This window comes from Oncorhynchus nerka, linkage group LG24, assembly GCF_034236695.1.
Source record: "Oncorhynchus nerka isolate Pitt River linkage group LG24, Oner_Uvic_2.0, whole genome shotgun sequence".
In the NCBI taxonomy this organism is placed as follows: domain Eukaryota; kingdom Metazoa; phylum Chordata; class Actinopteri; order Salmoniformes; family Salmonidae; genus Oncorhynchus; species Oncorhynchus nerka.
The window spans coordinates 18578268-18597273 of record NC_088419.1 but is presented as its reverse complement, the minus strand read 5'-3'; the positions used below and the strand labels follow the sequence as shown (position 1 = coordinate 18597273).

The 19006-nt window shown below is 43.8% G+C and overlaps 1 protein-coding gene across 7 annotated transcripts in view; it reads left to right on the top strand.

Moving 5' to 3' along the window:
* The window catches only part of LOC115107609 (kinase D-interacting substrate of 220 kDa B-like), a 48105-nt gene that overhangs the window by 15291 nt on the left and 13808 nt on the right, over positions 1-19006 (top strand). For 4 of the 7 annotated variants that reach the window (XM_029631054.2, XM_029631053.2, XM_029631049.2 and 1 more), the window contains exons 12-22: positions 2168-2345; positions 2774-2938; positions 5673-5852; positions 6341-6506; positions 6618-6769; positions 8355-8644; positions 8895-9035; positions 13284-13542; positions 13796-13884; positions 17491-17635; positions 18768-18930. In XM_029631054.2, coding sequence (XP_029486914.2) covers positions 2168-2345; positions 2774-2938; positions 5673-5852; positions 6341-6506; positions 6618-6769; positions 8355-8644; positions 8895-9035; positions 13284-13542; positions 13796-13884; positions 17491-17635; positions 18768-18930 — 1928 coding nt within the window. The remainder of the gene's footprint in view (positions 1-2167; positions 2346-2773; positions 2939-5672; positions 5853-6340; positions 6507-6617; positions 6770-8354; positions 8645-8894; positions 9036-13283; positions 13543-13795; positions 13885-17490; positions 17636-18767; positions 18931-19006) is intronic. The other 3 variants (XM_065008680.1, XM_065008679.1, XM_029631052.2) reach the window with 1 other exon arrangement.

Sequence of the window (19006 nt, the reverse complement as noted above, 5' to 3'; positions counted from 1 at the left end):
TCAGTGCTCAGACTGTCCACAATAGGCTGAGAGAGGCTGGACTGAGGGCTTGTAGACCTTTTATAAGGCAGGTCCTCACCAGACATCACCAGCAACAACGTCGCCTATGGGCACAAACCCACCATCGCTGGACCAGACAGGACTGGCAAAAAGTGCTCTTCACTGACGAGTTGCGGTTTTGTCTCACCAGGGGTGATGGTCGGATTCATGTTTATTGTCACCCTGGGGCCTGTACTCTGGAGCGGGATCGATTTGGAGGTGGAGGGTCTGGGACTGTGTCACAGCATCATCGGACTGTGCCTGCAATGACAACCAGCAATCTCAATGCTGTGCGTTACAGGGAAGACATCCTCCTCCCTCATGTGGTACTCTTCCTGCAGGCTCATCCTGACATGACCCTCCAGCATGATGACAATGCCACCAGCCATACTGCTCGTTCTGTGCGTGATTTCCTGCAAGACAGGAATGTCAGTGTTCTGCCATGGCCAGTGAAGAACCCGGATCTCAATCCCATTGAGCACGTCTGGGACCTGTTGGGTCGGACGGTGAGGGCTAGGGCCATTCACCCCCAGAAATGTCTGGGAACTTGCAGGTGCCTTGGTGGAAGAGAGGGGTAACATCTCACAGCAAGAACTGGCAAATCTGGTGCAGTCCATGAGGAGGAGATGCACTGCAGTACTTAATGCAGCTGGTGGCCACACCAGATACTGACTATTACTTTTGATTTTGACCCCCCCTTTGTTCAGGAACACATTATTTCATTTCTGTTAGTCACATGTCTGTGGAACTTGTTCAGTTTATGTCTGTTGTTGAATCTTGTTATGTTCATACAAATATTCACACATGTTAAGTTTGCTGAAAATAAACGCAGTTGACAGTGAGAGGCATTTCTTCTTTTTTTGCTGAGTTTATATATACTGTATATACATTGTCCATAATTATTGGCACCATTTGATGAAGATGAGCAAAAAACTGTATAAAATAAATAATACAAATACTGATCTATATTGCGTGCTATTTTTTGTTGTTGAAATTGTTATTTTATATGAATAGAATTGCTTAACTAATAATCTCAAAAAGAGAGGGGTAAAAATGATTGGCACACCTGGTTTCAATACTGATACTGAGCATTTTTCTCAAATGTTTAATGAGATTGTACACATTGGGAGGGATCTTAGACCTTTGCTCTATACAGCTTCTTTCCAGAGCTCTATTTTCATGTCATTAAACATAGCACCGGTTCCAATCCAAGTGCCAATGCCGTTTATCAAACTCCAGGCGATGCTATGGTCAGGTGACATGAAAATACATATTTTTGGCCATTTGGACACAAGCATATGCAGAAAAGTATCTACATTTGTCAATGGCCATCTCATCTACTGGACTTGAACACAATTGAAAACCTCTTGTTTGAATTAAAGAGGGTAGTCCATAAGAGCAGACAAACTTTATCAAGGATTTGGAAAGATTCTGTTTGGAGGAATGGTCCCAACGTTTCAGCCAATCTCATGGAACATTTGAGAAAAAGGCTCAGTGTTGTTATTCTCGCAAGGGGAGGGTGCTAGAGTATTGAAAACAAGGGTCCAATATCTTCTTTAGATTTTTCTGTATTAATTGTTAAACAGAATCTCTCTGAGCAATTGTCTTAAAATAATCAAATGTTTCAATTTTTTGGAGAACATAATATACTATATTATTTATTTTATGTTTTTTTTTTTGCTCATCTTTATCAAAGGATCCAGTGATAAGTAATCTGTTAAATCTGATACATGGAAAAAGAAAAGGAGAGCCACACACTCTAGGAACTCCGATGCAATAATTGAATAACCTAATAACCAACGTTTGGACAGACAAGCTGTCTTCATCAGGGTATAATGACAAACACTGAGGGTCACTAGTTGTACAGTGTCAAAGGACACACAGGTGTCTGTAATTATGGCCGGGTGTGGCCTGATGTCATTGGTTAATTCTCAGATATAAAAAATAACATACCAAAAACATGAATGGATATCATACGATCATAGATACAATTTGGCTACATAGGTCTACAAACATTTACAATGAATAGCAAAATCACAATCACAAGAAAGACTTTGATCTGAAGCCAATGTTGATACCGAAGGGAGCAACGATCTTTAAATTAAAGATACCAACCGTCTTCCTCTAGAGAGGTGACACCCCCCTCCACATTGCCATCCGTGGGCGGAGCCGCAGACTGGCGGAGCTCCTCCTTCGTAACCCTAAAGATGGCCGCCTGCTCTACAGGCCCAACAAGGCCGGCGAGACCCCCTACAACATCGACTGCAGCCACCAGAAGAGCATCCTCACCCAGATCTTTGGAGCCCGTAAGTTTCCTTACTCTCCGGCAGCTCAGTCACTTTCGCCAGTTAAAGGAAAATTCCACCCAAAAACAATCTTTTTGGTATTTGTTTCTTTAGTCTATTGTTGACTAATGAAAGTTTTCAAGATATGTAACTTTCAAAATACAGAAATCATCCCTGTAATAATGCCTTTTTCAAGATATATAAAACCTTGATTGCTGACAAGCAAAACATTTTGGGACTATGCCAACAATGGCCTAATTAAACAAATACCAAAATATTGTTTTGGGGTGGTTTTCCTTTAATAGTCTAACTACTATAACCTTTGTGCTGGACGATAGGGTGTACAGAAATTGACAAAGAAAATTGCTACACACAAATTATACACTGTATGTACTCTCATCTAGAACTGTGTTGACTAACCTCATCCTATCTTTCTATGTCCCTCCCAGGTCACCTGTCCCCTACTGAGTCTGATGGGGACATGCTGGGTTATGACCTGTACAGCAGTGCCCTGGCTGACATTCTCAGTGAGCCCACCATGCAGCCACCCATCTGTGTGGGCCTGTACGCCCAGTGGGGCAGCGGCAAGTCTTTCTTGCTCAAGAAACTGGAGGGTAAGGAACTAGGCAGTCCTCTTGTCAAGGCTCCACTCACTTCTATACAAGAGTCTAAGCGTTTATTATACTGCTCAAATAGAACAGAGCTCAACTGTCAAACATAAAAATAATGATATGTTAAAAATAGGTTATACGTGTTAATAATAAGATAGCTGTTAAGGCCAGGCATCACACCCTAATAGAGTAAATGAACAGAACGTTCTCCAACACAATTACCAGACTAGATACAGTTGTATGTGTATGTAAACTTCTGACCCACTGGAATTGTGATTTAGTGAATTGTATGTACAGTTGAAGTCGGAAGTTTACATACACTTAGGTTGGAGTCATTAAAACTCGTTTTTCAACCACTCCACAAATTTCTTGTTAACAAACTATAGTTTTGGCAAGTCGGTTAGGACATCTACTTTGTACATGACATAAGTCATTTTTCCAACAATTGTTTAGACAGATTATTTAACTTACAATTCACTGTATCACAATTCCAGTGGGTCATACCCTAAGTTGACTGTGCCTTTAAACAGCTTGGAAAATGTCAGAAAATTATGTCATGGCTTTAGAAGCTTCTGATAGGCTAATTGACATCATTTGAGTCAATTGGAGGCCTACCTTCAAACTCAGGTCCTCTTTGCTTGACATCATGGGAAAATCAAAAGAAATTAGCCAAGACCCCAGAAAATAAATTGTAGACCTCCACAAGTCTGGTTTATCCTTGGGAGCAATTTCCAAACGCCTGAAGGTACCACGTTCATTTGTACAAACAATAGTACGCAAGTATACACACCATGGGACCAAGCAGCCGTCATAACACTCAGGAAGGAGGCGCATTCTGTCTCCTAGAGATGAACGTACTTTGGTGCGAAAATGCAAATCAATCCCAGAACAACAGCAAAGGACCTTGTGAAGATGCTGGAGGAAACCGGTACAAAAGTATCTATATCCACAGTAAATGAGTCCTATATTGACATAACCTGATTGGCCGCTCAGCAAGGAAGAAGCCACTGCTCCAAAACCGCCATAAAACAGCTAGACTACGATTTGCAACTGCACATGGGGACAAAGATCGTACTTTTTGGAGAAATGTCCTCTGGTGTGATGAAACAAAAATAGAACTGTTTGGCCATGATGACCATCGTTATGTTTGGAGGGAAAAGGAGGAGGCTTGCAAGCCGAAGACCACCATCCCAACTGTGAAGCATGGGGGTGGCAGCATCATGTTGTGGGGTTGCTTTGCTACAGGAGGGACTGGTGCACTTCACAAAATAGATGGCATAATGAGGGAGGAGCATTATGTGGATATATTGAAGCAACATCTCAAGACATCAGTCAGGAAGTTAAAGCTTGGTTGCAAATGGGTCTTCCAAATGGACGATGACCCCAAGCATTCTTCCAAAGTTGTATCAAAATTGGTTAAGGACAAGAAAGTCAAGGTATTGGATTGGCCATCACAAAGCCCTGACCTCAATCACATAGAACATTTGTGGGCAGAACTGAAAAAGCTTGTGTGAGCAAGGAGGCCTACAAACCTGACTCAGTTACACCAGCTCTGTCAGGAGGAATGGGCCAAATTTCACCCAACTTATTGTGGGAAGCTTGTGGAAGGCTAGCCAAAACGTTTGACCCAAGTTAAACAATTTTAAGGCTATGCTACCAAATACTAATTGAGTGTATGTAAACTTCTGACCCACTGGGAATATGATGAAAAAAATAAATGCTGAAATAATTAATTCTCTCAACTCTTATTCTGACATTTCACATTCTTAAAATAAAGTGGTGATCCTAACTAACAGGGGACTTTTACTAGGATTAAATGTCAGGAATTGTGAAAAACTGAGTTTAAATGTATTTGGCCAAGGTGTATGTAAACTTCCGACTTCATCTATACATACTGTACGTTACATACTGTACTTTAACAATGCAATAATGCAACCAAACTTCAACAAGCAATGCAAACAAACAAATCTGAAATATTGTTTACAAATATGCAAATTAAATGTGCATATTTGCATATCACACAAATCCATTTTTCTGGACTCTGGAGGAAGTCAGCCTATATTAAAATGGTTAACATTGCTTAAGATACTCCAGGACCTGACTTATAGTAACATATTGAGGAGAAATACTTCTTTCTACCTGTAAAATACTATAGAAAGGTATTCATTTTTGGCAGATTTTTCTGAAGAAAATGTCATGTAGAGTAGAAATTTGACAATGTATCAACAATTCCCTATGTATATGTCTGAATAATACGTTTAAGGATAACCACGCAACATTTGGTGAATGCAGATGCTTCCGAGGTTGAGAAACACGAGTTGGCGTGTAGGAAACGTCTGACTTCCAGGAAATGGCAGTTAAAGACAAGTACACTGAATTTAGACTTAGAAACACCAAACAGCTATTTAGACCCAATCACCATCTGTTCAAAGTAAGTTACTATATATAGTCCAGTTTGTTACATTCTCTATGAGATGGGCTTTTTAAATTGTGTGTGATTTAATGTAGTGGTTTGAAATAATGGATCATCAACATTTTGACATTGTTGTTTTTACTTTTTGAGAAAATTAATATTAATGGTTCATAAGTAGACGCAATTTTTTTTAAATTTTAGCCAGTGGTGCCTGGATTTAATATTAACAGATTATTTTATCAGATACTTATAAAATTGAGTTTTACAGATGAACCTAATCTCATAAGTATCTTTATCCTCCTTTCATCTCCTTCCTCTCTTCAGATGAGATGAAGACGTTTGCTGGCCAGCAGGTGGAGCCGTTGTTCCAGTTCTCCTGGCTGGTGGGGTTCATGTCCCTGCTGCTGTGTGGTTCTGTAGCTCTGGTCCTGGGCTTCACCGTCGACCCCAAGCTGGCCATCGCTGTCTCCCTCAGCCTGCTGGCCTTGCTCTATGTCTGCTTCGGTGAGACCGTCACTCTGTCATCCATTTTCTATGGTCTAGTAGTCGTTGCTATCCGTGATCGTTGGTACATCCCTACCCCCATTGACGTTGAAATGTAAAATGGTTAAGCAAAGTTAAGGTTAGGTAAGGGCTATGGTTATAAGGTTAGGTTTAGGCTCCCGAGGATCCTGTAGCCTATGCTCCCGAGTGGCGCAGCGGTCTAAGGCACTGCATCTCGGTGCTAGAGGCGTCACTACAGACCCTGGTTTGATTCCAGGCTGTATCACAACCATCCGTGATTGGGAATCCCATAGGGCGGTGCACAATTGGCCACTTTCAATGACACAGTAAGAGCTCATTCTAACTATCTGTCTCTCTGGCTTTTCCAAACACTTTCAATGACACAGTAAGAGTTTGACGCAGTAACTCTGTTTGTCTTCCTTTGTTTTGTAGTGGAGACGGCTTTTAATGATCCAGTTAGGAGATAACAGTTTCCCTCTCTTGTGTAGTGGTGGTGTACTTCGGCAGTCGTCGAGAGGGTGAGAACTGGAGCTGGGCGTGGGTGATAAGTACTCGCTTGGCCCGACACATCGGTTACCTGGAGCTGCTACTCAAACTGATGTTTGTCAACCCCCCTGACCTGCCAGAGCAGACCACCCGCGCTCTGCCCGTTAGGTACACACACACACACAAACCACCCATGTCCTGCCCGTCAGGTACCTTTATAAGTTGTAGTTTGTGTTTGACCAATTATTTAATGTCCACCCCTTCCCTTTACTGTTGCAGGTTCCTGTTCACTGACTACAACCGTCTGTCCAGTGTGGGAGGGGAGACCAGCCTGGCGGAGATGATAGCCACCCTGTCTGATGCCTGTGAGAGGGAGTTTGGCTTCATGGCCACCCGCCTCTTCAGGGTCTTCAAGACAGAGGAATCACAAGGTAACCAATGACCAGAGGAATCACTAGGCAATGACCAGAGGAATCACAAGGTAACCAATGACCAGAGGAATCACAAGGTAACCAATGACCAGAGGAATCACAAGGTAACCAATGACCAGAGGAATCACTAGGCAATGACCAGAGGAATCACAAGGTAACCAATGACCAGAGGAATCACTAGGCAATGACCAGAGGAATCACAAGGTAACCAATGACCAGAGGAATCACAAGGTAACCAATGACCAGAGGAATCACAAGGTAACCAATGACCAGAGGAATCACTAGGCAATGACCAGAGGAATCACTAGGCAGTGACCAGAGGAATCACTAGGCAATGACCAGAGGAATCACTAGGCAATGACCAGAGGAATCACTAGGCAATGACCAGAGGAATCACAAGGTAACCAATGACCAGAGGAATCACAAGGTAACCAATGCGTCACTACAGACCCTGGTTTAATCCCAGGCTGTGTCACAACCGGCCCTGATCGGGAGTCCCATTGGGCGGTGCACAATTGGCCCAGCATCGTCCGGGTTAGGGGAGGGTTTGGCCGGGGCAGGCCGTCATTGTAAATAAGAATTAGTTCTTAACTGACTTACCTAGTTAAATAAATAAAAAATTCTAGTCATGAGCAGAGAATCACTAGGTAGTGGGCAGAGAATCACTAGGTAGTGGGCAGAGAATTACTAGGTAGTGAGCAGAGAATCACTAGGTAGTGGGCAGAGAATCACTAGGTAGTGAGCAGAGAATTACTAGGTAGTGAGCAGAGAATCACTAGGTAGTGGGCAGAGAATCACTAGGTAGTGAGCAGAGAATCACTAGGTAGTGAGCAGAGAATCACTAGGTAGTGAGCAGAGAATTACTAGGTAGTGGGCAGAGAATCACTAGGTAGTGAGCAGAGAATCACTAGGTAGTGGGCAGAGAATCACTAGGTAGTGGGCAGAGAATCACTAGGTAGTGAGCAGAGAATCACTAGGTAGTGGGCAGAGAATCACTAGGTAGTGGGCAGAGAATCACTAGGTAGTGGGCAGAGAACCACTAGGTAGTGGGCAGAGAATCACTAGGTAGTGGGCAGAGAATTACTAGGTAGTGGGCAGCGAATCACTAGGTAGTGGGCAGAGAACCACTAGGTAGTGGGCAGAGAATCACTAGGTAGTGGGCAGAGAATCACTAGGTAGTGGGCAGAGAACCACTAGGTAGTGGGCAGAGAACCACTAGGTAGTGGGCAGAGAACCACTAGGTAGTGGGCAGAGAACCACTAGGTAGTGGGCAGAGAACCATTAGGTAGTGGGCAGAGAACCACTAGGTAGTGGCAAAGTAGTCAGGTCAGTTTACTTGATTGAATCCCCTTTGGGCAAATGTGTTTGACCTTATTGGCACTACTTTAAATCACTGTCGGTCACTACATTTATAAATACACCAACCACATACTCTGGTGGTTTTCAGTAAGAACTAGGAACAAAGGGTTGTCTAACAGACAATGACAATAAACATTGTTGTTGCGCAAGTTTAGTCAGTAGCCTGCCTCCTGCTTCCAAATGTTTTTATGAATACTGAGTACTTTTAAAATGGATTGTATTTTAGGGAAGAAGAAGTGGAAGAAAACTTGCTGCGTTCCCTCCTTCGTCATCTTCATCTTAATCCTGGGCTGCCTGATCACTGGCATGGCACTCCTCGCCGTCTTCAAGGTGGACGGGGCCAACCAGACGGTGAATGCCGTGCTAATCGCCATGGCCTGCGCAGTGGGCCTGGCACTGGTGCTTAACTGCCGGACCTGGTGGCAGGTGGCCGACTCGGTGCTCAACTCTCAGAGGAAGAGGCTGCACAGCGCTGCCAACAAGATGCACAAGCTCAAGAGCGAGGGCTTCATGAAGGTAGCGATGGAAGGCCAGTCGTATATATGCGCGCAAGCACTTGGAAACACATGCACAAAGCATACACACACACACACACACACACACACACACACACACACACACACCTGTTTGATTCTCCCTCTCACCATATCACTGGCTTGTAAGGCTAGTATGACCTTTCTCACCCATCTTCCTCTCTCTCTCTCTCTCTCTCTCTTCCTCCTCTCCTTCTCTCTCTATCTCTCTCTCTTTCTCTCTCCTACCTCAGGTGTTGAAGAATGAGGTGGAGCTGATGGCGAGGATGGCTAAGACCATTGATGGCTTCACTCAGAACCAGACGCGTCTGGCTGTCATCATAGACGGCCTGGACTCCTGTGAACAGGACAAAGTACTGCAGATGCTGGATACGGTAAGACCGTCTCACCCTTTGTGTTGTCTTGGTCTGCAAATGTAATTATTTCTGAAGACAATCTTTCCCAAGAGAGCAAAGATTACCTAGTTATACTGTACATAGTTATACATCAGTCACAAAGTTTCCAGAAGCTGTCATGGTTTTTCTTATTATTTAAAGTAATAGAATTGTCTTTAATTTAATATTCAAGGGGCATGGTCATCTGAACCAGCTGTTTCTTGTTTACTAATGAAATCTTTGGTCTGAGGAAATAATGGATCTTTTATGCATGATGTCTTTGTAATAATAAGCAACATCCCTCATACGTTTAGAGCGATTTATCTAGACATTTGATAGTAGTCACAAAATCTAATATTTCAATGTCTTTTGCACATTGGGATAATGGAGTTATTAGGTAACTGTGAGCTATGGCAGAAAGAGTTTTAGAATAGATTAGAACAAAGTAATATACTGTATCCACCGCACGCGCACACACACACCTTTTTTTCTCACACACCTCACCAGAACATACTAAGTGGGGTTCACTCTGGCTTTAGATCGGAGACCAGCACCACAACTGCACTTATGGCAGTGGCAAATGACATCATAAATGTGCTTGATAAAAAGCCACATTGTGCTGCTCTGTTTGTTGATTTATCAACGGCATTTGATTCAGTTGACCATGAAGTGTTGCTAGCTAAACTCAGTAACATTGGTCTCGGTGAAGGGGCAGTAAATTGGTTTAGGAACTATCTTTCTGACAGAACACAATGTGTATATGCTGACAATAGCTTTCTTCAGATTAATAGAGGTGTGCCCCAGGGTTCCATTTTAGCTCCTGTGTTGTTCTCAATTTGTATTAATAATTTGGGAAAGGGGATGCGACCAGCAAAGTTCCATCTATATGCAGATGATACAGTCATATATTCATGTGCTCCTTCTCTGGTTCAGGCTGTTGAAGAGCTCCAGACTGCTTTTCAGTCACCGCAGGCCTCCCTTTATGGTCTCAAACTAGTCTTGAATGTACAAAAAAACAGAATTCGTGACCTTTACCAGAGCTAGAACGCTGCCAGAGAAGGTTAGCATTGTCACATCTGGTGGCTTATCCATTGACAAAGTGTCATCCTACAAATACCAAGATATATGGTTGGATGACAAGTTGTCCTTTAAAGTTCATATGGATAACCTTGTGAGGAAGCTTAAATTGAAATTGGGTTTTCATTTTCGTAATAAGTCTTGATTCCCGCTTACGGCTAGAAATAAGTTTTCATGCCACTTTTCTCTCTAATTGATTATGGTGACTTGTTGTATATGCATGCAACCTCCTCCGTCTTACAGAGACTGGACTCTGTTTATCATGAATCCCTGCGCTTTATTACAAATGCCAAGTCACTCACCCAACATTGCACCTTGTACCAAATGGTGGGTTGGAACTCACTTTATATGTGCAAAAAAACACATACAAATGTAGCTATCTACAAAGCCCTTTTGGGTAAACACCCCCTTTACCTCTATAGTCTGGTCTCCTTCACCACCACCAGTTACCATACCCGGTCTGCTATGCGGTTGCTACTTATAGTCCCAGGACATTTACAGCATTAGCCAAGACTGCCTTCTCGTCTTGTGTACCAGAGGCATGGAATAGTCTACAATCCATACTTCATCTAGATATGTTAGTGCCACTGAATAAATTTAACATTTTGATGGGAAATTCTGTTACAGAGGAGTGGAAATTATTTTTTTTAGGCTTGATCATGTTGTTGATGTGTATTGTTGAATGTTTTAATACTGTAATATAGTAATAATGGTGCCGGGGGAGATGGCTGCTGTTTTATGGGCTCCTAACCAATTGTGCTACTGTGTGTGTTTTTTCGTGTTATTTGTAACTTATTTTGTACGTGATGTTTCTGCCACCGTCTCGAGTGACCGAAAATAGCGTCTGGATTTCAGAACAGCGATTACTCCCCTCGTACTGGACAAAGATTTTTTTCTTTAATGAGTTGGACGCGAAGGATTTACTTCAGACACCGGACAATGCCCAAATCCCTGTCATTCACATAAAGAAGAGACAGAGATATAGGGGTCGTAGGTTGGGGTGCTGTGTAAGAATCCAACGGCGAGTGGGTAACCCACTTCTACCATCAGTCCTATTAGCCAACGTGCAATCATTGGATAATAAACTAGATGAGCTCCTATCAAGACCGTCCTACCAACATGACATTAAAAACTGTAATATCTTATGTTTCACCGTGTCGTGGCTAGACGACGACATGGATAACATACAGCTGGCTGGGTTTTCCGTGAATCGGCAAGAGAGAACAGCTGCCTCTGGTAAGACAAGCGGTATTGGTATTTTATTAGAATCCCCATTAGCTGTTGCAAAAGCAGCAGCTACTCTTCATACCCCAACCAGAAGCATAACCTAACCAAAAGCCATGGATTACAGGCAACATCCGCACAAAGCTAAAGGGTAGAGCTGCCGCTTTCAAGGAGCAGACTCTAACCCGGACACTTATAAGAAATCCTGCTATGCCCTCCGACAAACCATCAAACAGGCAAAGTGTCAATACAGGACTAAGATTGAATCCCCTACTACACTGGCTCCGACTATTTCTGACTACAAAGGGAAGCACAGCCATGAGCTGCCCAGTGACACGAGCATACCAGACGAGCTAAATTACTTCTATGAGCGCTTTGAGTCAAGCAACACTGAAGCATGCATGAGAGCTGGATGACTGTGATCACGCTGTCCGTAGCCAATGTGAGCAAGAGCTTTAAACAGGTCAACATTCACAAGGCCGCAGGGCCAGAAAGATTACCAGGACGTATACTCCGAGCATGCGCTGACCAACTAGCAAGTGTCTTCACTGACATTTTCAATCTGTCCCTGACCGAGTCTGTAATACCAACATGTTTCAAGCAGACCACCATAGTCCCTGTGCCCAAGAACACAAAGGTAACCTGCCTAAATGACTGCTGACCTTAGCACTCACGTCTGTAGTCATGGAGTGCTTTGAAAGGCTGGTCATGGCTCACATCCACACCATTATCCCAGAAACCCTAGACCCACTCCAGTTTGCATACCGCCCCAACAGATCCACAGATGATGCAATCTCAATTGCACTCCACACTACCCTTTCCCATCTGGACAAAAGGAACACCTACGTGAGAATGCTATTCATTGATTACAGCTCAGCGTTCAACACCATAGTGCCCTCAAAGCTCATCACTAAGCTAAGGACCCTGAGACTAAACACCTCCCTCTGGATCCTGGACTTCCTGACGGGCCGCCCCCAGGTGGTAAGGGTAGGTAACAACACATCTGCCACACTGATCCTAAACACGGGGGCCCCTCAGGGGTGCGTGCTCAGTCCCCTCCTGTACTCCCTGTTCACCCACGACTGCGTGGCCAAGCACGACTCCAACACCATCATTACGTTTGCTGACGACACAACAGTGCTAGGCCTGATCCCCGACAACGATGAGACAGCCTATAGGGAGGAGGTCAGAGACCTGGCAGTGTGGTGCCAGGATAACAACCTCTCCCTCAATGTGATCAAGACAAAGGAGATTATTGTGGCCTACAGGAAAAGGAGGGCCGAGCACACTCCCATTCTCATCGACGAGGGCTGTAGTGGAGCAGGTTCAGAGCTTCAAGTTCCTTGGTGTCCACATCACCAAGGAACTATCATGGTCCAAACACACCAAGACAGTTGTGAAGAGGGCACGACAACGCCTATTCCCTGTCTGGAGACTGAAAAGATTTGGCATGGGTCCTCAGATCCTCAAAGTTCTACAGCTGCACCATCAAGAGCATCCTGACTGGTTGACTGGTATGGCAACTGCTCAGCCTCCGGCCTTAAGGCACTACATGTACATATTACCTCAATTACCTCGACTAATCTATGCCCCCTCACATTGACTCTGTACCAGTACCCCCTGTATATAGCCTCGTTACTGTTATTTTATTGTTGCTCTTTAATTATTTGTTATTTTTCTATTTTCATTTATTGTTTACGTTAGTTAATAATAGTTTCTTAATACTTATTTTTTCTTAACCGTGTTGTTGGTTAAGGGCTTGTGAGTAAGGATTTCACCTGTTGTATTCGGCTTATGTGACAAATAACATTTGATTTGTATTGATAGTTGCTGCTGCCTTGGCGTGGTCTTCCTTGAAAAAGAGACTCTGGGTCTCAATGGGCTTCTCCTGGTTAAATAAAGGCTAAATAAAAAAGAAAACATGTGTATCCTGTTCCTCTCCACCAGGTGAGAGTGCTCTTCTCCAAAGGCCCCTTCATCTCCATCTTCGCCAGCGACCCCCACATCATCATCAAGGCCATCAACCAGAACCTGAACAGCGTGCTCAGGGACTCCAACATCAACGGTCATGACTACATGAGAAACATCGTCCACCTGCCGGTCTTCCTCAACAGCCGGGGGTTGAGCAGCGCCAGAAAGATGTGTGTGGCAGCGCCCGCTAACGGAGACACCGGAAACTCAGACGGTAATCCAAACCATTCAGACGGTAAAGACAGACTCACACACACACACACACACACACCCTGTATGAAAGGAGCTGTAAAAATCTCCGACCACACACACACAGGCATGTACACACATGAACACACACATTCAGGCATACACACAAATTAACACACTCACATCCACCTTCGCATTCAGATATGTACACCGGCACACACTTAACTGTATGTGTCAAATCATTGGCTAATATTAGGTCTGGTTTCTCATCTCCTGTCTTTGTTGATATCTGTGTTCAGGCTGGCATGAGGAGCTGGACAGGAAGCTATCCCAGCACAGCATCGGGGAGATGACCAAGTTTGGCAGCAAGACAACCCTGAACCGCAGGGTAAGAGAGAGAAGAGAGAGTGTGTGGGTGGATGGCCTGGTGCTTGACCCCAACCTGTTGGGTTCCCAAAGAGTACATGCATATGGATCAACACCGCCCATCACCAATAGTATGGTCAAAGGACTTCAGTGGTGTCATCATTAAATCAATGTAATAACCACATGTCTACACATTAACAGGTTGTCACTTGAAGGTGTTTTCATCTTATACCTGCTTTTGTTTTCTGTTCAAAAGTACTGCACTATAAAGGAAATAGGGCCCCATTTGGCACGCAGACAGTAAAAAGCCAACAGCTGTAAATACGCAATAGGAAATAACTACAACTTCTGTGTATTAGGATCTCTTGACTCAATTGTGTTTTTAGAACCCAGTGTCCAACTACTGCACTTATTGTGACTTTAATCCAATGAGGCTTAATCCAATCTGATGCGTTTCTCCCCCACCAAGCCACATGATGTGCAGTTTAATGTGAGTGGAAGCAGCCTGATTGCTGCGTTCACCATTCTATTCCATATCACTCATCAGTCTGGCATTCCTCCACATTGAGACTGTTTGACCCTATGCTATGTCTGCACATCTATTGGAGAAAGGCCATAGTGATACGTGCGGTAAAACAGAATGGTGAACACCGATCAGGCTGCTTCCACCAGACTAATGCAACCACTCCAGCTGTAACCTACCCTAACCTTAAAGGGATGATCTGCAGTTGCTACATCCATGGACTTAATCAATTAATAATATGTACCCATTGATTGTTGAAGAATATAACTAATAAATACCTCATGAGTTTAGTTCAACTGTCACACTCCATGAGAACCCAATGTTTGCAAACAACATAAATGTAAACAAACACTGTATAGCCTCAAATCAGGGCTAAAACTATACTTTTGATATCATGGATGGTCTGTCCTTGTATCCATAGCTCTATCTATGAATTTGAGAGTGGTTACATTTTTCCAGCCCCAACCCTCAGCTTTTTAACCAAAACAGTAGCCGGGTCACGCTTTGTTATATAACTGCAGATTACTCCTTTAACCTTAAACCCCCTCTTATTGAGACCCCAGGTGTTGTGTACTCAAGGAGCTATGCCAAATCTCAGGCTCAATTTGTCAACTTTTTCCATTATATTCCCATTTTCTCTACTTTTGAAACATAAGTACACTACGTGACCAAAAGTATGTGGACACCTGATCGTCAAACATCTTATTCCAAAATCATGGGCGTTAATATGGAGTTGGTCCCCCCCTTTGCTGCTATAACAGCCTCCACTCTTCTGGGAAGGCTTTCCACATTTCTGCAGGGACTTGCTTCTATTCAGCCACAAGAGCATTAGTGAGGTTACTGAGTTACAGTTCATATCAGTAAATAAATTAAGCCCTAATCTATGGATTTCACATGACTGGGAATACAGATATGCATCTCAGGTCACAGGTACCTTAAAATAAAAAGTTAGGGGTGTGGATCAGAAAACCAGTCAGTATCTGGTGCGACCACCATTTGCATCATGCAACGCGACACATCTTCGCATAGAGTTGATCAGGCTGTTGATTGTGGCCTTTGGAATGTTGTCCCACTCCTCTTCAATGGCTGATGCTGGATATCAAATCAAATGTTATTTGTCACATGCTCTGAATACAACAGGTGTAGTAGACCTTACCGTGAAATGCTTACTGACAAGCCCTTAACCACAATGCAGTTTTTGACTTCCTCTGACACCTTCCTCTGACACCAATATTGGTGGGAACTGGAACACGCTGTCGTACATGTCGATCCAGAGCATCCCAAACATGCTCAATGGGTGACATGTCTGGTGAATATGCAGGCCTTGGACGAACTGAGACATTTTCAGCTTCTGGGAATTGTGTACAAATCCTTGCGACATTGGGTCGTGCATTATTGTGCTGAAATAGGAGGTGATGGCGGCGGATGAATGGCATGACATTGGGCCTCCAGGATCTCGTCAAGGAATCTCTGTGCATTAAAATTGCCATCGATAAAATGCAATTGTATTCATTGTCAGCAGCTTATGCCTACCCATAACATAACCCTCCCATCACCATGGGGCACTCTGTTCACAACGTTGACATCAGCAAACCGCTTGCCCACACAACGCAATACACGCTGTCTGCCATCTGCTCGGTACAGTTGAAACCGGGATTCATCTGTCAAGAGCACACTTCTGCAGCGTGACAGTGGCCATCACAGGTGAGCATTCACCCACTGAAGTCTGTTACGACGCCGAATTGCAGTTAGGTCAAGACCCTGGTGAGGACGATGAGCACGCAGATGAGCTTTCCTGAGACAGTTTCTGACAGTTTATGCAAACCCACAGTTACATCAGCTGTCTTGGTGGCTGGTCTCAGACGATCCCGCAGAAGAAGAAGCCGACTGTGGAGGTCCTGGGCTGGAGTGGTTACACGTGGTTGTGAGGCCAGTTGGACATACTGCCAAATTCTATAAAATGCTGTTGGAGGTGGCTTATGGTAGAGAAATGAACATACAATTATCTAGCATCAGCTCTGGTGAACATGTTGTGTGTTTTATTTTTGTGTGTGTGTGTAACGGCTAAGGGCCGTGTTGCGTCATGCGAAGAACAATCCTTACCACAACCCCTCGTGCCTTATTGCTTATATATATATAGATTCTTTAGGTGACTTTTTGCAAACTCTAAACGGGCTGTCATGTGCCTTTTACTGGGGAGTGGCTTCCGTCTGGCCACTCTACTACCATAAAGGCCTGATTGGTGGAGTGCTGCAGAGATGGTTGTCCTTCTGGAAGGTTCTCCCATCTCCACAGATGAACTCTAGAGCTCTGTCAGAGGGACCATCGTGTTCTTTGTCACCTCCCTGACCAAGGCCCTTGTCCCCTGATTGCTCAGTTTGGCCGGGTGGCCAGCTCTAGGAAGAGTCTTGGTAGTTCCAAACTTCTTCCATTTAAGAATGATGGAGGCCACTGTGTTCTTGGGGACATTCAATGCTGCAGAATATTTTTGGTACCCTTCCCCAGATCTGTGCCTCGACACAATCCTGTGTCAGGGGCTCTACGGACAATTCCTTCAACCCCATGGATTGGTTTTTACTCTGACATGCACTGTCAACTGTAGGACCTTTAATATAGACAGGTGTGTGCCTTTCCAAATCAATTGAATTTACCACAGGTGGACTCAAATCAAGTTGTAGAAACATCTCAAGGATGATCAATGGAAACGGGATGCATCTGAGCTCCATTTCGAGTCTCATAGCAGAGGGTCTGAATACCTATGTACATAAGGTATTTTTTAAATATTTTTTTCATAGATTTGCAAACATTTCTAAAAACCTGTTTTTGCTTTGTCATTATGGGTTATTGTGTATAGATTGATTGTGAAAAAAGTTGTAATCTATTTTAGAATAAGGCTGTGATGTAACAAAATGTGTTAAAAGATGAAGGGATCTGAATACATTCCGAATGCACTGTGTATATAATGCCCAACCATATATCTATTATTAGAATATATGTTACTGTTATATATATTTTTGTAAATAGCGCACCTTTTTGCACTTCCGGTAATACCCTACACCCCGGTATGGTATTCTGGATACCACCCAACCATATCTCTCTGCATAGGACACGTACCGGCGACGCCAGATGCAGAGGACGGTGACACGGCAGATGTCCTTTGACCTGAGCAAGCTGCTGGTGACAGAAGACTGGTTCAGTGACATCAGCCCCCAGACCATGAGGAGGCTGCTCAACATCGTCTCTGTCACAGGTGGGTCACGCACACACACCCACGTTGACTCACGCGTCCACACACGCATATGGACACACCTACACATACATGCACACCCACATGTACGCATGCACATGCACACGCACAGACACACGCACTAGAGGTCTTCACAGATATACCCGAACTCGATTACCTGAGATCTGAACCTGTCGGTTCCACATTTCTGGTGTGGATCCTTGGATCCCGGGTCGGATCACGCTCGGTGGCCATGGACCTCGGATCTGCTGAAAATATGTGAAATATCAAAAAGATCCAAAATTATATTTGAAGAAGAAAATATCCTGATGAAAATATATCCTCTATAAATCACATTTGCTACGTGTGGCATTTGGTTCAGTCAATAGCATTAATCTCTCTCCTCTGCCTCTCTCTGTCTGGCTTGAGCTCTGCTATAGTGAACTTGCAACATGGTTTCAACTGGGCCCTCACTGTCTCCCAGACACAGCTGTATTTGTGTTCAGAGAAGTGTTCAGATAGCCCATTTTATGACGTTTCCACTGGAGATATGGGATCAGCAATATGTTGCTATTTCACACCAAGGCGCAGAGGTTACTTAAGCCCATCGAGAAGTCTGATGTTGGAAAGATTTTTCAAATACAGTGAGGAACTATGGTCATTCACAATGGATGTACAACACTGTTGGCTTTCTGTGTGTGGTGACAAAATACATACTTTGAGAGGCTCGGCTGGTCATAAGTGGTGTTGAGTTAAAGAAATTGCCTACTATCAGACATGCCCAAATGGGAACTTTTATAAGCCTACATTTGTACACATTGGTACTTAATATGCGTGCTGAAGAAAAATATATTTCAAAAATAACCATGAAGAAAAAGGGCAAAGAATTCACACAATGAAACAATGAATGAGCACAAAGAGCATTCTGGAGAGAGACGCCCATCGTGCCTTTTAGCCACACACCCCTTCTTCTGGTACCGACATATTAAATTAGGGATGTCACACACTTTAACGCACACACTTTGTTTATCACTAGTTTACTCACTGAGTTTACTACATGAACCACAATGGACCATACAGATTATGGATGCATTTTATTGAGGAAAGCATGTTAGTTTTGTCCAGTCTGACTTACACAATGCTGGTCTGTCTATAGGTCGTCTGCTGAGGGCAAATCAGATTATGTTTAACTGGGACCGCCTGGCATCGTGGATCAACCTTACTGAGACGTGGCCCTACAGGACCTCCTGGCTCATCTTGTTCCTGGAGGAGACTGAAGGCATCCCTGACCAGGCCGCCCTCAAGACTATCTACGAGAGGTAATGTAGAGACCCCGTAAAACTACATCCAAGACCATCTAGCAGAGGTAATATACTGTAGTCCCCCTCTACCCCT